At 50.3% G+C, this 15,212-nt stretch overlaps 1 protein-coding gene across 3 annotated transcripts; it reads right to left on the bottom strand.

The window, feature by feature from the left end:
- Positions 1–988: 988 nt before the first annotated feature.
- eml4 (EMAP like 4) lies at positions 989–15,032 on the bottom strand. 3 transcript variants are annotated; one of them, XM_028006298.1, is made up of 24 exons: positions 14,697–15,030; positions 13,491–13,670; positions 13,298–13,418; positions 12,962–13,141; positions 11,976–12,116; positions 11,799–11,824; positions 11,578–11,613; positions 10,862–10,985; positions 10,561–10,710; positions 10,414–10,483; positions 7,046–7,156; positions 6,873–6,968; positions 6,619–6,753; positions 6,183–6,318; positions 5,913–6,070; positions 5,715–5,840; positions 5,187–5,318; positions 5,048–5,115; positions 4,866–4,954; positions 4,690–4,787; positions 4,391–4,478; positions 4,112–4,210; positions 3,910–4,040; positions 989–3,844 (listed from the first exon to the last, which is right to left on the bottom strand). In XM_028006298.1, the coding sequence occupies exons 1-24, from the start codon at positions 14,719–14,721 to the stop codon at positions 3,431–3,433; spliced, it is 2,934 nt and encodes a 977-aa protein (XP_027862099.1). In that variant the 5' UTR covers positions 14,722–15,030; the 3' UTR covers positions 989–3,430. The 3 variants fall into 3 exon arrangements, with proteins under 3 accessions (XP_027862099.1, XP_027862100.1, XP_027862101.1); XM_028006299.1 differs by lacking the exon at positions 11,578–11,613 and having other exon boundaries at positions 14,697–15,032; XM_028006300.1 differs by lacking the exon at positions 12,962–13,141 and having other exon boundaries at positions 14,697–15,028.
- Between the last annotated feature and the right edge of the window lie 180 nt (positions 15,033–15,212).

The following is a 15,212-nucleotide window of genomic DNA, read 5'->3' as shown; positions in this document are numbered from 1 at the left end:
GAACCACCTGACCTGCGGTCAAACACGACTGCAATGAATTGACCAGCAGAGAAAATAAAAACTAGAGGGTTAATCTGAACATCCACAATAAATCCAATTCCATTTATTAAGCCAGTGAATATTACTAGCATGTGCACAGAAAGCCGCTAATGCAACCTGGGTTTGACATTTCCAGGGTCGGTTCCTTTTGCTCCAGACACACGAACTGATTCATCCTTCAAGAACTTTAATGATCTCATTAATCAGCAGGATCATCTGCAAAGCCACGATTAGCCTCAGCTGCACTGAGGATGGGATCTGAACTCGGACGGCCAGGAAACGGCGACTGGAGCTGACCTCCTCCGGTCCGGTCTGGTCCGGTCCGGTCTGGTCCTAATCTTATTCTGCATTGCAGGAATTACCGGATTCAGAGGAACAAGATAATTAGCAATCTTAGTCATATGAAATTAGACATTGCTATTGCAGAAAGATTCAGGAAGAAGAGGATATCAGGCTAAATCAGATTTTTTGACTTTTTTTTTTGTCATGTGTTTCACACTCATTACCAGTTGGTGGCGTGTTACAGAAAAATCAGTGACTGCAGGGGGCAATAGCCAGTGTTCATTTCTTAATCAGTTGCCGATTTACTAAACGGCCAGTCGGTTTACATATTTTAATGACGGCGATTCGATGCGATGCTGGTTGTTCAGCCTCTAAAACAAGTCGACGGTAATAAAGGAGCCATGAATTTACAATCCCAGCTGGATCAGTATTTATTTGCACACTATCGCCCCCTGTCACAGATTTTTCTGTAACACCGGGTCCGTTCAGCCCAAGAGAATAGTTTCAGAACTCGGCTGGACATTTTGGACATGGAAACCGCAGAGCTCCTGACCAGAACCAGAACCAGAACCGATGGTGAGCAGTAATCTAAAGAGTACATTTAATATATGGTATTTCCTGTTTCTGATGTCATCAAGCGTCACTGACCAGACAAGGACGAAGCTGATTGGCTGTCACCATAGCAACGTTTATTTGCATTTTGTGTTGAAATCTTCAGTACAGTCTGCCCTCTGACAGGAATGCATGAGAGAAGACGATTGGCTCAAAACAGTCACATAAAAATCATCAATGAGGATCAATGAACGCAAACCCCGCCCCTTCACGTGACCCCCTCCCCCCCCAACCTGAACATCCAGGTGAGTCCCTGATCTCCACAGAAGCCCTTTAGAGGCTAACATAGAAAAGATGAGTCAGTAATAAAAAGGCAACATCAACCCCCCCTCATCCTCCCCTCCGCGAAGGCCCCGCCCCTGAATGACATCATTGACACATTCAACAAAGGCCTGAAGTGAAATGGTCCAGAACAGACAAAAGCCCAGCAGTGAGTCACTGAGAGCAACCAATCAGAGCACAGGCCCTCCCCTTTGCTGTCGCCTGATTGGATAAGAGATGTGAGCTGAATGTGACTGAAGTGCTGCCCTCTAGTGTTGAGCAGAAATATACACACAGCCATCTGCAGCATATACAAACAACACAGATCCTTTATGAACAGAGAGGGCTCACTTTGATCAATTCTTCTCAAGATGAAGTGGGATTTCCAGCAAAGCGGGAGGCTTCGCTCTGATTGGTTCTCTGTCACAGTTTTAACCTGAAGGTCACCTCGCCAAACAAGCACTTCCTCTTTCATCCTGTTGGTTTCCTGTTGGCAACAGTGTGAAGCTTCTGAAACCCAAACCAGTGGATCTAGAACGTGACGGGTCAGAATCGCTTTAAACACAGACATCATTTTTAACAGAATGTTCCTTTTCTCTGTTGTATTCATTTAGACTGAAACTCAATGTCATCTGTGGCTTTTCAGAATAAAAGCCTGCAGCTGTTTGCATCCTTCAGTGATGTTTTAATTCACAGATTTAAATTACATTGATTTTAAAAAGCTGCAGATGGTTGTTTTTAAGCAAAGTTAGAAACAAAACTGAAATCTTCCAGGTTTCCTCTGATCCTCAAACTTCCTGTAAAACCAAAGACTTCCTGTTTAACTTCGAGGTCAACTCGTCTCACTGGAGGAAAATCAGACTGTTTATTTGGGAAAAATTATTGTCGTTTGACAAATTCCTCCCTTCAGCTCCCTGCTGCCCCCTGTGGCAGACGGGAGGATAACAGGTGGCTCTTTGGGACAGAAAAGGGCTGAAATGTTGGATGAGGTCATCACAGGTGTGTCAGGTATCCTGTGTTAACCGAGGGTGCATTGTGCTCAGAAGTCAATTAAAACAAGGATGAAACTTCTTTAATGCCAGTGGTTGATGAGAACGTCGATAAATAACTCCAGACTAACAGAATCGCTGGGCCAATAATCCCAGACAGCTGCAGGAAGTGTTGCTCTTTTTCACTGTGTATGGGAGGGTCCAAAATTACAGCAATTCTGGAACTCAGTTATGTAAACTTTGTCAAAGATTGTTGGAGTGACTGTACCTGCTGAGGCTAAAATGTGTGTTTTAGGTATTTATCCAGAGAACGGTGTTTTCAGCTCCAGACAGTTAAAATTCATTGACTTTAGACGCCTGCAGGCCAGAAGATTAAAAAAAAATGGACATATCGTCAAACCACAATGATGAGGGACATGACATCATGTGTGGCTCTGGAGCGACTCACTTATGTTGTCAGAGGAAGGGAAATGAATCCTGAAGAAAGCTGCAATAACGCTTTTGGGTTTTTTCCCTCTTTATTTCTGTTTTCTGATATATGATACTGTTGAGTTGTTTTTTGTTGTTGTTTCTTTATTATTTATGTTTATTTACTTTGAGGACTGACTTGTTTAATGTGAACCCTACGTCAACTATATCACTGCCACTTGTTTTATGTTATAAAATTCAATAAATATAATGTGAAAAAAAACTAACCGATTTACTGGTGCAGATTTCTTAAATTTCAAAGATCACTGATTGGCCAATATTTGTGAAGCTGATCTTATTTTTCCCTGTAAAGGTCTAAAAATCAACCACTGTCCTCATTTCCTCTGCAGTGAGACTATTAGCCCCGCCCACCCGGTTAGCCCCGCCCAGCCAGGTGTTTGCAATAGTCGCCCCCGTTACCAACTCAGCGACTTTCTATATTTGTCGCCGTTTCAAACAAAAACAATAGTTTTTTCAAAGATCGGACAGAAATGTGCAGTCGGTGTAGCCCTAGTGTTCACCTGCCCTGAGTGAGCAGATCAGGTGACTTTCTGTGGCGGATCGGAGGAGACCTGGAAGGTTCTGGATCAGATTCTAGAGCGTTTCTGGGAAGATGGCCGACGCCTGAAGACGTCCGGACAGTTTCTGTGGGTTTCCCGTCGGATTCCTGACAGCAGTCCTGAAATGGTCGGGCGCGAACAGGTGTTTGGCGGTCGGTGACCCTGACGGCGTCAGGAGCAGCAACAGAGACACCTGACCTGGAAGAGGCCCCGCCCCCTCTAGGAGGGCGGAGTGAGGGGAGGCAGGCCCTCGTCGCTCGGCGTTGCCGTGTCGTCGCTCGTCTCCAGGCTGTCCTTCAGGCTCAGCGTGCTGTCCGAGGGGGGCGGGGTTCCTTCTGCGGCGACCCGGTTCGATGGGTCCGGGTTCTCGGCGGCGGCCGGGTCGGGTCCGGCCAGAGGCTGCGTGGCGGCCGCTTCGCCGGCTGCGTTTGTGGCGGCCGTGTCTCCAGCAGGGTCGCCGGCCGTGTTGGGTCGGCGCGCGGCGGGCTTGGGGGCGTCGACCAGCTTCCTGACGAGCCGCCACTGCATGACGCTGGTGTCCTTCCCGCCTGTGGAGATCAGGTGGCTGTCGCTGTGCAGGAAGCTGACGTTGGTCACGTGACTGCTGTGGGCGCTGTACTTGTGGCTGGGTGCCTGCGGAGACAGCGGTTAGTCCGTCGGAACGCGCCGGCCGGTTCCGGTTCCGGTTCTGGACCCACCTTGAATCTGGAGCAGGGGTAGGCGAACAGGTGAACCTTGCAGAAGTCGTCCGCCAGTGCGATCACCTTCCTGTTGTGGGACCTCACCAGAGCGTTGATGTCGGTACCATCAGAACCTTCGGGCCAGACGCCTGGAACACAGCAGCTTCCATCAGAACCATCAGAACCTTCAAAACCGACCCGGCCCCAGCAGAGCACTGACCAAACACGTGGTATCCCAGCACACAGGTGTAGGTGGCCCAGTCGATGTCTTTGCACTCAGAGCGGTTCCGGATCAGCTGGCAGCCGTTCTGGATGTCCCCTGGAAATACACACAGTACTACGGGAGTACTAAAGGGGTATTACCGGAGTACTAAAGGGGAACTACGGGGGTACTACGGGAGTACTACAGGGGTACTAAAGGGGAACTATGGGAGTACTACGGGAGTACTACAGGGGTACTACGGGAGTACTTCATTGCGGCATCAGTGTGCGCACTCACAGTAGAGGATCTCGTAGTCCCCAGAGTTGGACATGATGAACTTGTTGTCAGGTGACCAGTCCAGGTGTGTGATGTAGCTGGAATGACCCTGGAGAGACATTCAGGGGAATCAGGACATTTGCAACACCTGATGATGGTGGACTGGTTCTGGTCTTGGTCTTATTCTTGGTTCTGGTCCTACTTCTAGTTCTGGTCTTGAAAACCTGGGTTCTGATTGGACGGAACCAAGCGTGGCTGTGGTTCTGCACTCTGACCTATTAGCCAATTAGAGGGCAGGGAGCCGACCAATAGGAACTCACCGAGCATTTCCCGTAGCGGCTGTACCTGCGGCCCTGCTCCCACACGCTGTACAGGTAGATGAAGTTATCATGAGACCCCACGGCCAGCATGCTGCCATCTGCAGGATGGAGGGAGAGAGGCATGATGGGAACCATCGTCCCTTCACATCACCACGGTTACAGCAGACTCCACCCACCGACTGAGAAACGCAGAACCGACAGTTGCTCGTTGCCGTCCGAGTGGATCCCGACCAGATCTTTGCTCTCGGCGTCCAGAACAAACCACCTGGAGACATGTAAGAGTGCAGAGCGACCAATCAGAAGGAGAGGGAGGCGGGCGCAACCAATCAGAAGCAGACACAGCGATGACATCGCTGACCTTCCGGAGTGCGTTCCTATGACAACTACAGCTCCACTGGGATGGAACTCTGCACAATGTCCGTGTTCCTGCAGGAGCAACACACCCGTCAGCCCTCCAACCAATCAGCAGGCCCCAGTCACAAGTCCCGCCCCCTCACCTCCAGAGTGCGGCTCCACTGCAGGCTGTGATCCAGAGAGTTCCAGAGACAAACCATCTGGTCCTGAGCGCAGGTCAGGAACTGCTCCCTGCTGGGGTGGGCGGCCAGACCCCACAGCTCGTCCGTGTGTCCCTGAACGCACCGCAGAGAGAGAGAGACCCTGAATGCACCACAGAGAAAAAAAACCCTATACAGACCTCGGAGAGACCCTGAACGCACCGTGGAGAGAGAAAGAGCCTGAACGCACCGTGGAGAGAGAAAGAGAGAAAGAGCCTGAACGCACCGTGGAGAGAGAAAGAGAGAAAGAGCCTGAACGCACCGTGGAGTGAAAAAAACCCTGAACACACCGCGGAGAGAGAGACCCTGTACGCACCGTGGAGAGAGAGAGACCCTCAATGCACCACAGGGGAAAAAACCCCTATACAGACCGCAGAGAGAGAAAGACCCTGAACGCACCGCAGAAAGAGAGAGAGACCCTGAACGCACCACAGGTCCCTTCTGTGATGTCATGTCGTCATGTGACCTCACCTGGACCTCCACCTGGAAGCCGTCGTTGAAGGTCCCTCTGAGGACAAAGTTTCTGGACGTCCCGACCAGGAACTCGTCCCCCTTTCCCTCCGCCAGCGCCCGGATGTTCCCGTACTGATCCGGGACCTGAGAACACATGGGGGGTTAAGCTCCGTCTCTCTGTGTGTGTGTGTGTGTGTGTGTGTGTGTGTGTGTGACCTCGATGTCGCGGTCAAGCTGCAGCTGCTGGTCCCACAGGACGATCCTGCGGTCTTTTCCTCCTCCGGTCAGCAGCGAGCCGCTCCGCATGTCGCACATGCAGAAAACTCCTTTCTCATGAGCTTCGATTGGCCGCAGGTCGGTCCTCATCTGGAAGGCTGCGCACACACACACACACACACACACACAGCAGTGAGTGTCTGAGCCGACACTTGGACCTCATCAAATGGTCAGACATGAAGCTCAGGTCTGATGACGTCCTCCTCTCACCTTGCGGCGCCTTGCCCGTGGGCGCCTCGGCAGAGTTCCGGGTCCAGACTAGCAGCTGTCCGGACGAGTCTCCGGTCACGATGTCGCCGTTGCTCCGGAAGGTCAGGCACTGGATGAACTTGGGCCGGTCGTGACTCTGACCACAGAAGAGGAAATGTTGGATCATGTGACCAGACTACTGAAGGTTCTGTCCAACTGAACCAACCAGTTGGTCACCGGAACCAGAACCAGTTTGGTGCCACTGGTCCGTTTCTAGAACAAAGTTATTTTCTGGCTCTAAACTGAAGGTTTTCCTCTCAGCCAGATGATTTTCAGTCACTCAGGGTTCTACTGGTTTTACTGGTTCTACTGGGATCATGAGCTGCAGCTCAGTGCAGAATCCCTTTAGCCAGTAATAAGGCGGGCGGTCCAAAAGGTTCTGTTGGGTTCTGCTCACCCCGAAGAGTCCCTGCTTGCGCAGCAGCGAGTTCCCGTTCCAGGCCCAGAAGAAGATGTGGAACTTCCCACAGGTAACAATCGTGTTCGGGTCGGTCGGGTGGAACTCCACGGCCAGAACCACGTCGGTGGTCGTCTGTAAGGAAACAACGGGTACCACTTAGAACCGGGTCCAGACCTGTCAGAACCAGGGACCAGAACACCCCAGCCAGTACCGGTTGCAGACCCGGGAGAACCCAGTCAGAACCAGCTCACCTTGATCTCTGCGATCTTGGACTTCTTCTGCCAGTCCCAAACCGTCAACATGTGGTCGTTGCAGTCATCGATGACGCTCAGGTGCTGACCCGAGTCCTGAAACACAGAGACCCGTTAGGAAGGTTCTACAGAACCAGAATGTGCATCATGGCCGCCTCCTGATGGACACTCACCGCTTTGGAGAACGCCAGAGACCCGACGCCGCGTTCAAAGGTTCCCAAACCGATGACCTGCAGGGTGGACAGGCTGACGCTGTCCCAGACCCGGACATGAGGCTGCAGCGCCTGAAACGGACCGCAAAGAACCAGTCAGAACCAGCCAGGTTCAACATTCAGAGGTCGAGGTCCCAACCAGACTCCAGCGTCTTTGGTGGTTGAGTTTTGACCCGACCCGTTCAAACGGTTCTGTTCGTTTCAACACACACTAGCCCTTCCGATCATAATCGTCTGATTTCCGTGAAAAAGTTTATGATCGGTGATCGATCAGCATCTCTTGTTGATCACCTGCGTCTCATTCTCAGCCTGCAGCTGGTTTCCTGTTTCCTTCTCGCTGCGCAGCAACAAATCCTGTCGTGTGAAACTTTAACGCTCTGAGTGAACGGGGACGTTGGCGTGTTGCGGCGGAAAATGACGTCACAATGCATCAACACAACAAATCTAATATGATATTTAAAAAACAAGAACTTGGGGGCGTGCTGCGGTGGCGTAGGGGACGGCGCCACCCACGTTTGGAGGCCTTGAGTCCTCGACGTGGTCGGCGCGGGTTCGATCCCCGGACCCGGCGACATTTGCCGCATGTCTTCCCGCCTCTCCTGTCAGCCTACTTTCATATAAGGGACACTAGAGCCACAAAAGACCAAGTGGAGAGGAGGAAAAAAAACAAGAACTTGACTGAGTTTGGCTGCATGGAGGCTCAACATAAGGAAAAAATGACAACCGGATCCAGACAGCAGGTAGAGCAGCACAGCTAGCAACACTCCCCGGATTAGCTTGACTGTCAGAAAGCTGAACAAATAGCCTGAAAAATAATTCAAGCCTTGGAGCTGCGGAGCGAGACGCTGGTTCTGCTCTCGCTGTTCAACTGGTGGGGATTTTTCACAGACGGAGCGTCATTTCTGCTCCACCCGGGACGTTTGCTTAAAGCCGCAGCGTAAACAACAACAACACAGATTTCACATATTAAAACTTTAAATATGTCCAAACATGAGAGAGAATTTATGAATAAATAAATACATAATAATCTATCTCCTCCCTGTGTTCTGCAGAATTACTCAGCTCAGTCAGAACCAACCAATCAGAACCAGCATTAATCAGCTAGCTATGCTATCAGGACGTTTTGATTCAGCAACACTAGGCCTGTCACGATAGTAAATTTTGCTGAGCGATTAATTGTCTCAAAAATTATTGCGATAAACGATAATATTGTTTGAAGATCTTTTTACACTGATTTAATGGAAATGATGTAATAATGCATGTGATTTCCTGCCAAAGATAGATACACTTTATTTTCAAAAGAATATTTAACACTGGAGCTGATAAACAAAATAAACTAAACAACCAAAAACAAAATGGATTCTCAGTCTCCATTAACAAAAAATGTACTTGATAAAAACTAAACAACATAAAGCCAAAGTGGAAATAAATACTGCATTCAACCAAAAGAGTGCAGATTATGAAGTCTGTATATTATGTTGCCCTTCAGTAATAATCAGATTTAAATAGAGAAGATGGGCACATCGACTACCTGATGCAATAGTTCACACTACATGATTTTTGCTCCTATTTTTCCCCATACAACAATCTTAAAACGTTGGTCTTCCTAAGGTTGTGTGGTGTGTTACGGTAGATCGTCGTTGCCGCTCCGATCTAAATCAGGGGTTTTCTCCGACTGGGATCTTAACTCAACCTGTTGAATGTGACAGGCAGCCAATCAGAAAGCGCGGATTCCCCTCGTGTTTAACCCGAAGTCCAACGGACATCGGAGATGATATGTGGAAACAACATTAATGTTTATTCAACATGCAAAGAATATAGAAATGACAAGAGGAGGAGTTGGAGCTAAATTGTTACCGCAGTTGATAAACCCGGTAACTTTTCAGCTGTTCTTCGTTAACGTGACGTAAACAGGTTCTAATGATTTTCACTCAGTCAGGACTTTACGCTGACACTAGCCACATGCATTGCAGGTAAATTGTAGTAAAGCATTGATTAATGCCTGGTTTTAAAATTAGTTCACTGAACTTGTAGCCATTATTTTGTGCCCATTGTTGGACACCACACGGCAGGAACGAACATGATCGAACTGTTATACCTAGGATTTCTGTCGGCTAATGTGTGGTCTGTCAGGTTTTGAAAATGGGCCGACAATCGGCCGACTGCTCTAAGATCGTGTAGTGTGCTCTGGGCTTTACACTAAGGAAATGAGGTCAGAGGTCAGTGGAGAGCACCGGAGTTGAGCCTTTTTTTCTATTCAGTGTCATCAACAGAAAGAGAAAAAGGCCGGAAGAGACGATAATGCCGATAATTAAAATGACGTCGATAGTTTTAATTTCTCGTACGATTAACTTACCGTTTATCGACAGGCCTAAGCAACTGGTGGTTGTTTATTTTGATGCAACCTGCATTTGATTTTGATTTGTTTCTGTCATCAGGTCCAATTATTATAAGCGACTTTGGGCTTGTTTTTTCTAAAGTCACTTGCAAATTTAATGAGTCGGTTTGGTTTTCTGGGCTTGTTTTTGAAGGTGAAGCTGCTCATTTAGAAATAAGCAGAGACTCAATAAACCCCAGAATTTGACTGACATCCAGGTCGTTTCAGTCGGATTCTCCCTGTCCATCATTTCCTGGATGATCCGTCCAAATATCTTTGTTAATGTCCAGGTAATATGAATATGTATTAATGTAATAATTTCTATATGACCTGTGAATGACGTCACAGGTCATATAGAAAACTTTAAACATGGAGACTAACATGAACAGATCAATAAACGTGAAAACAGCCACCAACGAACGAGTTTGTAAAGTTACACAACTGAACGTCATTCTAATCATTAATGTTAAGATAAGTGTCACTAATCTGTGCAGCCATCTGATTGGTGGAGCCAGCAGGGCCGTAACACAGAGGGGGCTGCAAGGGGGCTCTAAAATCCTATCTAGAGTTTTACAGACAATAGTGGAACTAAGAAAAACACGCAAAAATGACTAAAGGTTTTTTTTGACTGTTGTAACCATGAAACGATTTATTGTTTAATGGTTCAACAATGAGACAAATTGTTGATGTTTATAAAATAAATGGCGATTACACAAGTATTGGCAAAACTCAGTGTAATTTGACATTGATTGGAGGAAGGTTGTTGTCAGCAGATGCTGAAAGTAACTAAAAAGGTTACTTGTAATCTAAGTTACTTTTTCTAGGAGTAATCAGATTAAAGTTTCTTTTTCAAATTAACTATGCCATCACTGCACATTGTGCTGAGAACTAAAATCTGCTGGTTCCCTCAACAGAACCTTCCCATTCTGGGAACGGAACCGGTTCTGCTCACCCGTCCGTCTTTGTCCACTCCGGCGATCTGTCCGGAGGCGATCCGAATCTTGTCCGGATGGATGGCCAGACTGTCGACAGAGAGCGATGACATCACCAACAGCAGCAGCCAATGGCGGAGCAGGAAGCGACGCCGAGCGTTCCTCACCACTTGATGCAGTCGGTGTGTCCGAGGTAATGCCTCTGGGTCCGTTCCTCGTAGCTGAACAGAACCGCCACGGACGCGATGAAGTAGACGATCTCTCCAGTGGGAAGCAGGTAGACGTTGGCCCGGCAGTCCCGACCGCGGTACCCGTACCTGCAGAGGGTCAAGGAGCACCGGAACCGCACCTGAGCTTCTACTGGATCACTCATGGTTCTACTGGACCGCCTGGGGTTCTACTGGGCTCCATCTGGGGCTCTATTAGTCTAATTGGTGGTACTGGTTCTCCAACTGGTCGGAAGGATACACCCATTCCAGCTTGAGTCGTTCTGGAGGAAGCTCGGCCCGGACGTCGTCGTAGTTCTCCACGTCTGAAGGGATGAACATGGTGATTGGTCGACCTCGCATGAACATCTTGATAGAGTTTCCCTCTGAAACAACAAACAGAACCGAGGTTTGGGTCCGATGGGCCATTGCTGTAACAGAACCGGTCAGACCAGAACCTCAAGTAGGAGCCCGAAGGTTCTGCTGACAGAATCCCAGGAGGAAAAAACCAACCCCAAACCCAGAGCAGGTGAGAAGCAGGTAAGCCTTGGAGACAGGTGAGGGGCAGGTTTTAGACAGGTGAGGTAAAGTCACCCAGAAGGAGCTTTAGGCCGTTTTAGTCTGAGTCGCCAATAAAAACAACTCGGATATTCCGAGCCGTCCCTGCAGAGGTACCAATCAAGGTACAGCGGTACCTTCTCTGCCAATCACAGGCACAGAAGGCCTGTGATTGGCCTGATTTGAACACAAGGAACTGATCTGATTCGCTGTGAAGCTTTGAAAAAGTTCAGGCTCCAATCAGGGTGATTTTTCTTGCAGATCAATTCTATAAACAAGGAAGAGGCGGGGCCAAACAGTGACATCAGCAGATGGATGAGTGAGCCAGACAATGGAAGCACACAGAAGGAGGTGATTGGTTCAGAAACAGGAAGTGTTACACTTTCTGTTAGCCAGCTAGCGGGCTTCAGCTGAACTTACCAGCGAGGATGTTTTTCTCTCGGGTCGACATTTTGGCTGGTTTGAGACAGAGACATGGTCACATGGTCACTCAACAACAACAACAACAACATGGCGTCTGACAGACTACAGGCCGGAAAACATCTGGACCCTCTGGATTCCTATTGGCTGGTAGACAGTGATGATGACGATAATGATGATGATGATGGGTGTGGTGTGTTTGGCGAGGAAGGACAACCTACCTTGGCTGACCACCGGGTCTTTGTGCCTGAAAGAGCAGGAAACATTCATTACTCTCCTCCCTAATCGGACCCGACACTCACAGGTTCTCAAGTAATCTCAGCTGGGTTATTAAACCCCAAGTGTGTGTGTGTGTGTGTGTGTGTGTGTGTGTGTGTGTGTGTGTGTGTGTGTTGTACTTGTCTGCGTTCTTCACCACTTTGGCCAGCAGCTTGGAGGTAGATGCTGCCTTCACCAGCTTGTTCCGGTTCTTCTCTGCTGAATCCCAGTTGCTGCTCTGGGATCGCTCCATTCCTGAAGACCGCTTTACGCTGGGACCTCTGGAGACACACACACACACACACACACACACACACACACACACACACACACACACAGAGTGAGCAGCAGGAATCACTGAACTCTCATCAGATTCATCATCACTTTTTTATTCATTGACGCTGAAATGTCAAAGCTTTGACTCAGAAACAACAGAGAGACTTCCTGCCTCACAAACACCCAAAGCACCAGGAGACGCAGTGAGAACCCGGAGGGGGAGGAGTTAGAGGAGGAGGAGCCAGTGGGGGAGGAGTTAAAAGCAAGGCAGGATCAAGGTGAGGAGTGAAAGGTTTCATTTCAAACACCTTCAGCTCATTTCAGCAGTGAAGAAGAATCAGAGAAGAGCCTGGAGGAAGATGCTTAAGGCGGACTGAAAGGGTTAAGGTAGCCTGAGGAGATCAGACAGAACATTATGTAGCGTTTGTTGCTATGGAAACAGACCATGCAGACAATACCCCTCTGTGCTAGTTAGAAGCCAGTGACCTGGGTTCTACAGGTCAGTTAGCAGTTTGTAGGTCACAGGTTGGCTAGCAGGATAGTTAATTGGTGAGTTCTTTATCAGGTTACAGTTTGTAGGGAGTTAGCTGGTTACAGTTAGCTGGTTGTAGTTGGTTAGCAGGTTAAAGTACCCAGTAATAAGGAAATAAGCAGAACAGCAGTCAGGGCTGCAGCTCCTGCATTAAGGCAGTTTCAAAGTTCCTTCCACTCTTAAACCTGATTGGCTGATCAAGAATACCCTCAGCCAATCAGGTGCAGGGAAAGCCTCAGAGACGGGTTAGTAGGAGAGGTCAGAGCAGCATCAGCAGGAAAACAGGTCAGATGCAGCCGACAAATCAGGAAGTGGAACCTTTTAGGGGCGTGGCCTTTGGCAAAGTCAGGGGGCGGGGCCGACCTCTGGGGGAGGTGGGACAGGATGGGGGACGAGTGATTGGGTGACGGCTCCTTTAGGGGCGGAGCTTCCTCATGCTCCTGGATCTCCTCCATGTGGGAGCGCTGACCGCTCGCCTCCTTCTTCTTCTCTGAGCCGCTGTGAACAGAACCGGGACCATGAGAGAGCGCCAAGCTTCGGTTCTGATGGGCTCTACTCTGGTTCTGGTCGGGTCTGCTCTGGTTCTAAAGTTTCTACTGCCCTCTGGTCGGTTCTGGTTCTGCCGGGCCCAGTGCTGACCCGGTGGGTTCTTACCTCTTGGCGGCCGAAGACACCGTCTCCTTCCTGGTGACGGAGGCGGAGTCTCTCTTGCGTCCGGGCGTGCCGCCGTTGGCGATGCAGGACAGAGACGAGGCTTCGCGCATGGCGGCGCCGCCTGCAGGGTGCAGCGTAGCTGGTGACCGCGCCTTGCAGCCTGTATCCATGGCAACAGGTGGAAGCGCCTTACCTTTGGCTCCGTGCTGCTTCCTGTTGGCCCCAGAATCCTCAGACGCGGCGAGGCGGCGCAGCACGTCGGCGAGCGCCGCCTTCATCACCGTCAGCTCGTCTTCCTGCTGCTGGACGCGCAGCTCCAGCGCAGACAGACGGTCGTTGACGTCGGAGACGCTGGTCGCCGACATGCTGTCGTCTGCACAGACACCAGAACCCGCTCAGAACCGCAGCATCACAACCAGAACCAAAGGCCCATTAGATGGTTCCAAGTATCAGAACACCTGGGGGGGGTATTCCCTACACTGTGACCTTTAACCCCTGCATGTTTCCCTTCTGCCACACCTGGATTGAATCTGAGGGTGATTAACAGCCTGCAGAAGAGCTGAGGATCCAACCTGAACCCGGTCACAGGTTCTGATCCGACAGGACCTGGACAGATCTGAAACCAGTTCTGACCCAGTTACTTTAATAAAACCCATCAGGGAACCAAAACCCAAGAGGAACAGAACCCTAGAGGGGAACCGACCCTGTGAACTGATCCCGTGTTCACAAGATGAAACGGGACCAGCAGAACGGAGCAGTGGATTGGATCAGAACCAAAACACTAAGACTCGGGGGTTAAACTCCAGTCCTGGAGGCCCGCTGCCCTGAAACCTTTAGATGAGCCTCTGCTTCACCTGGACAGAACAATGAGGGCGTGAAGGTTCTGGAGAACTGAGGTGATGAAGCCGTTTGTACCTGAGGCTCAGTTAAAACCTGCAGGACTGGAGTTGGACACTCCTGCACTAATGGATTGTCCAATCAGCTTCCAGTAGAGGACTATGTGTGGCCCAACCTGGGGCACCAGAACCAACTGAGGACCACTGCTGCCCTTGGTTTCTACTGGGCCATTGGACCCGGTTGGACCTGTATTGTGCTGGACTTGGGAGACTAGAAACAATTCTGTTCCTCCAGGTTCAGCTACCTGAACTAGCTGCACCCAGCTGGGACCACACCAGAACCCGGTTCTGGCAGGTTTGGACTCTGTACACCCTCCTGCGGGTGGAGGTGTTGGTTTTGTGGCCCTGCAGCGGCCAGAGGGGCGGTGCAGCCTCTTCCTGAAACAAACAGCAGTGACACGTGTAAACCCGCCAGAGGCGCGTGCGGCCCTCACCTTCCTACCTATGCACGAGCAGGTGAGCAGGTTCGGTTCGGTTCTGGGTGCGTTGGGTCCCGTACTCACCCAAACTTCCGGTGAAGCCGTCCATTTTTCAGCAGAAAGGCGGGAGTCCGGGCCGAAGGCCTGCGGGAGGAGGAGCGCACACCGCGGGCCTCCGTCCGGGGTTTTCCGCCGCGGAGGAGGAGAGCCGGAAAGGGTTCAGGCTCCGCCGCGCTGCGCGCCGTGGCCGGCCGTCACAGAGGCCGAGGATCCGCCGCTGGGCTGCGGGCTAGAGGGGAGAGCCGCACCGGAGGGCTGGACGGCGGGGAGAAAAGCAAGACGAGCCGCGGAGCCGCGACGCTGCTGCGCGTTTCCGACTGGCTGCTGTGGCTGGAGAGGAGCCGAAAGGAGCCGAGGATAGCCGAGCGTAGGAGGAGGTCTGAGGAAGAGGCGCAGCATCGCCACCTGCTGGTTGCTTTATGATCCACGATCATTAACTGACATTTCAGCTGCTGAAGTTTCAAAGGTTAAAGGTCAAACCTGGATGGACCGATTGGATCAATGAAGCAAAAGACGTAAGAAGAGGAAAAGTCACTTTTA

The sequence above is a fragment of the Xiphophorus couchianus genome, chromosome 22 (assembly GCF_001444195.1).
Source record: "Xiphophorus couchianus chromosome 22, X_couchianus-1.0, whole genome shotgun sequence".
NCBI lineage: Eukaryota > Metazoa > Chordata > Actinopteri > Cyprinodontiformes > Poeciliidae > Xiphophorus > Xiphophorus couchianus.
Note: the sequence above shows the minus strand (reverse complement) of the source record. Positions and strands in the feature narration are given on the sequence as shown.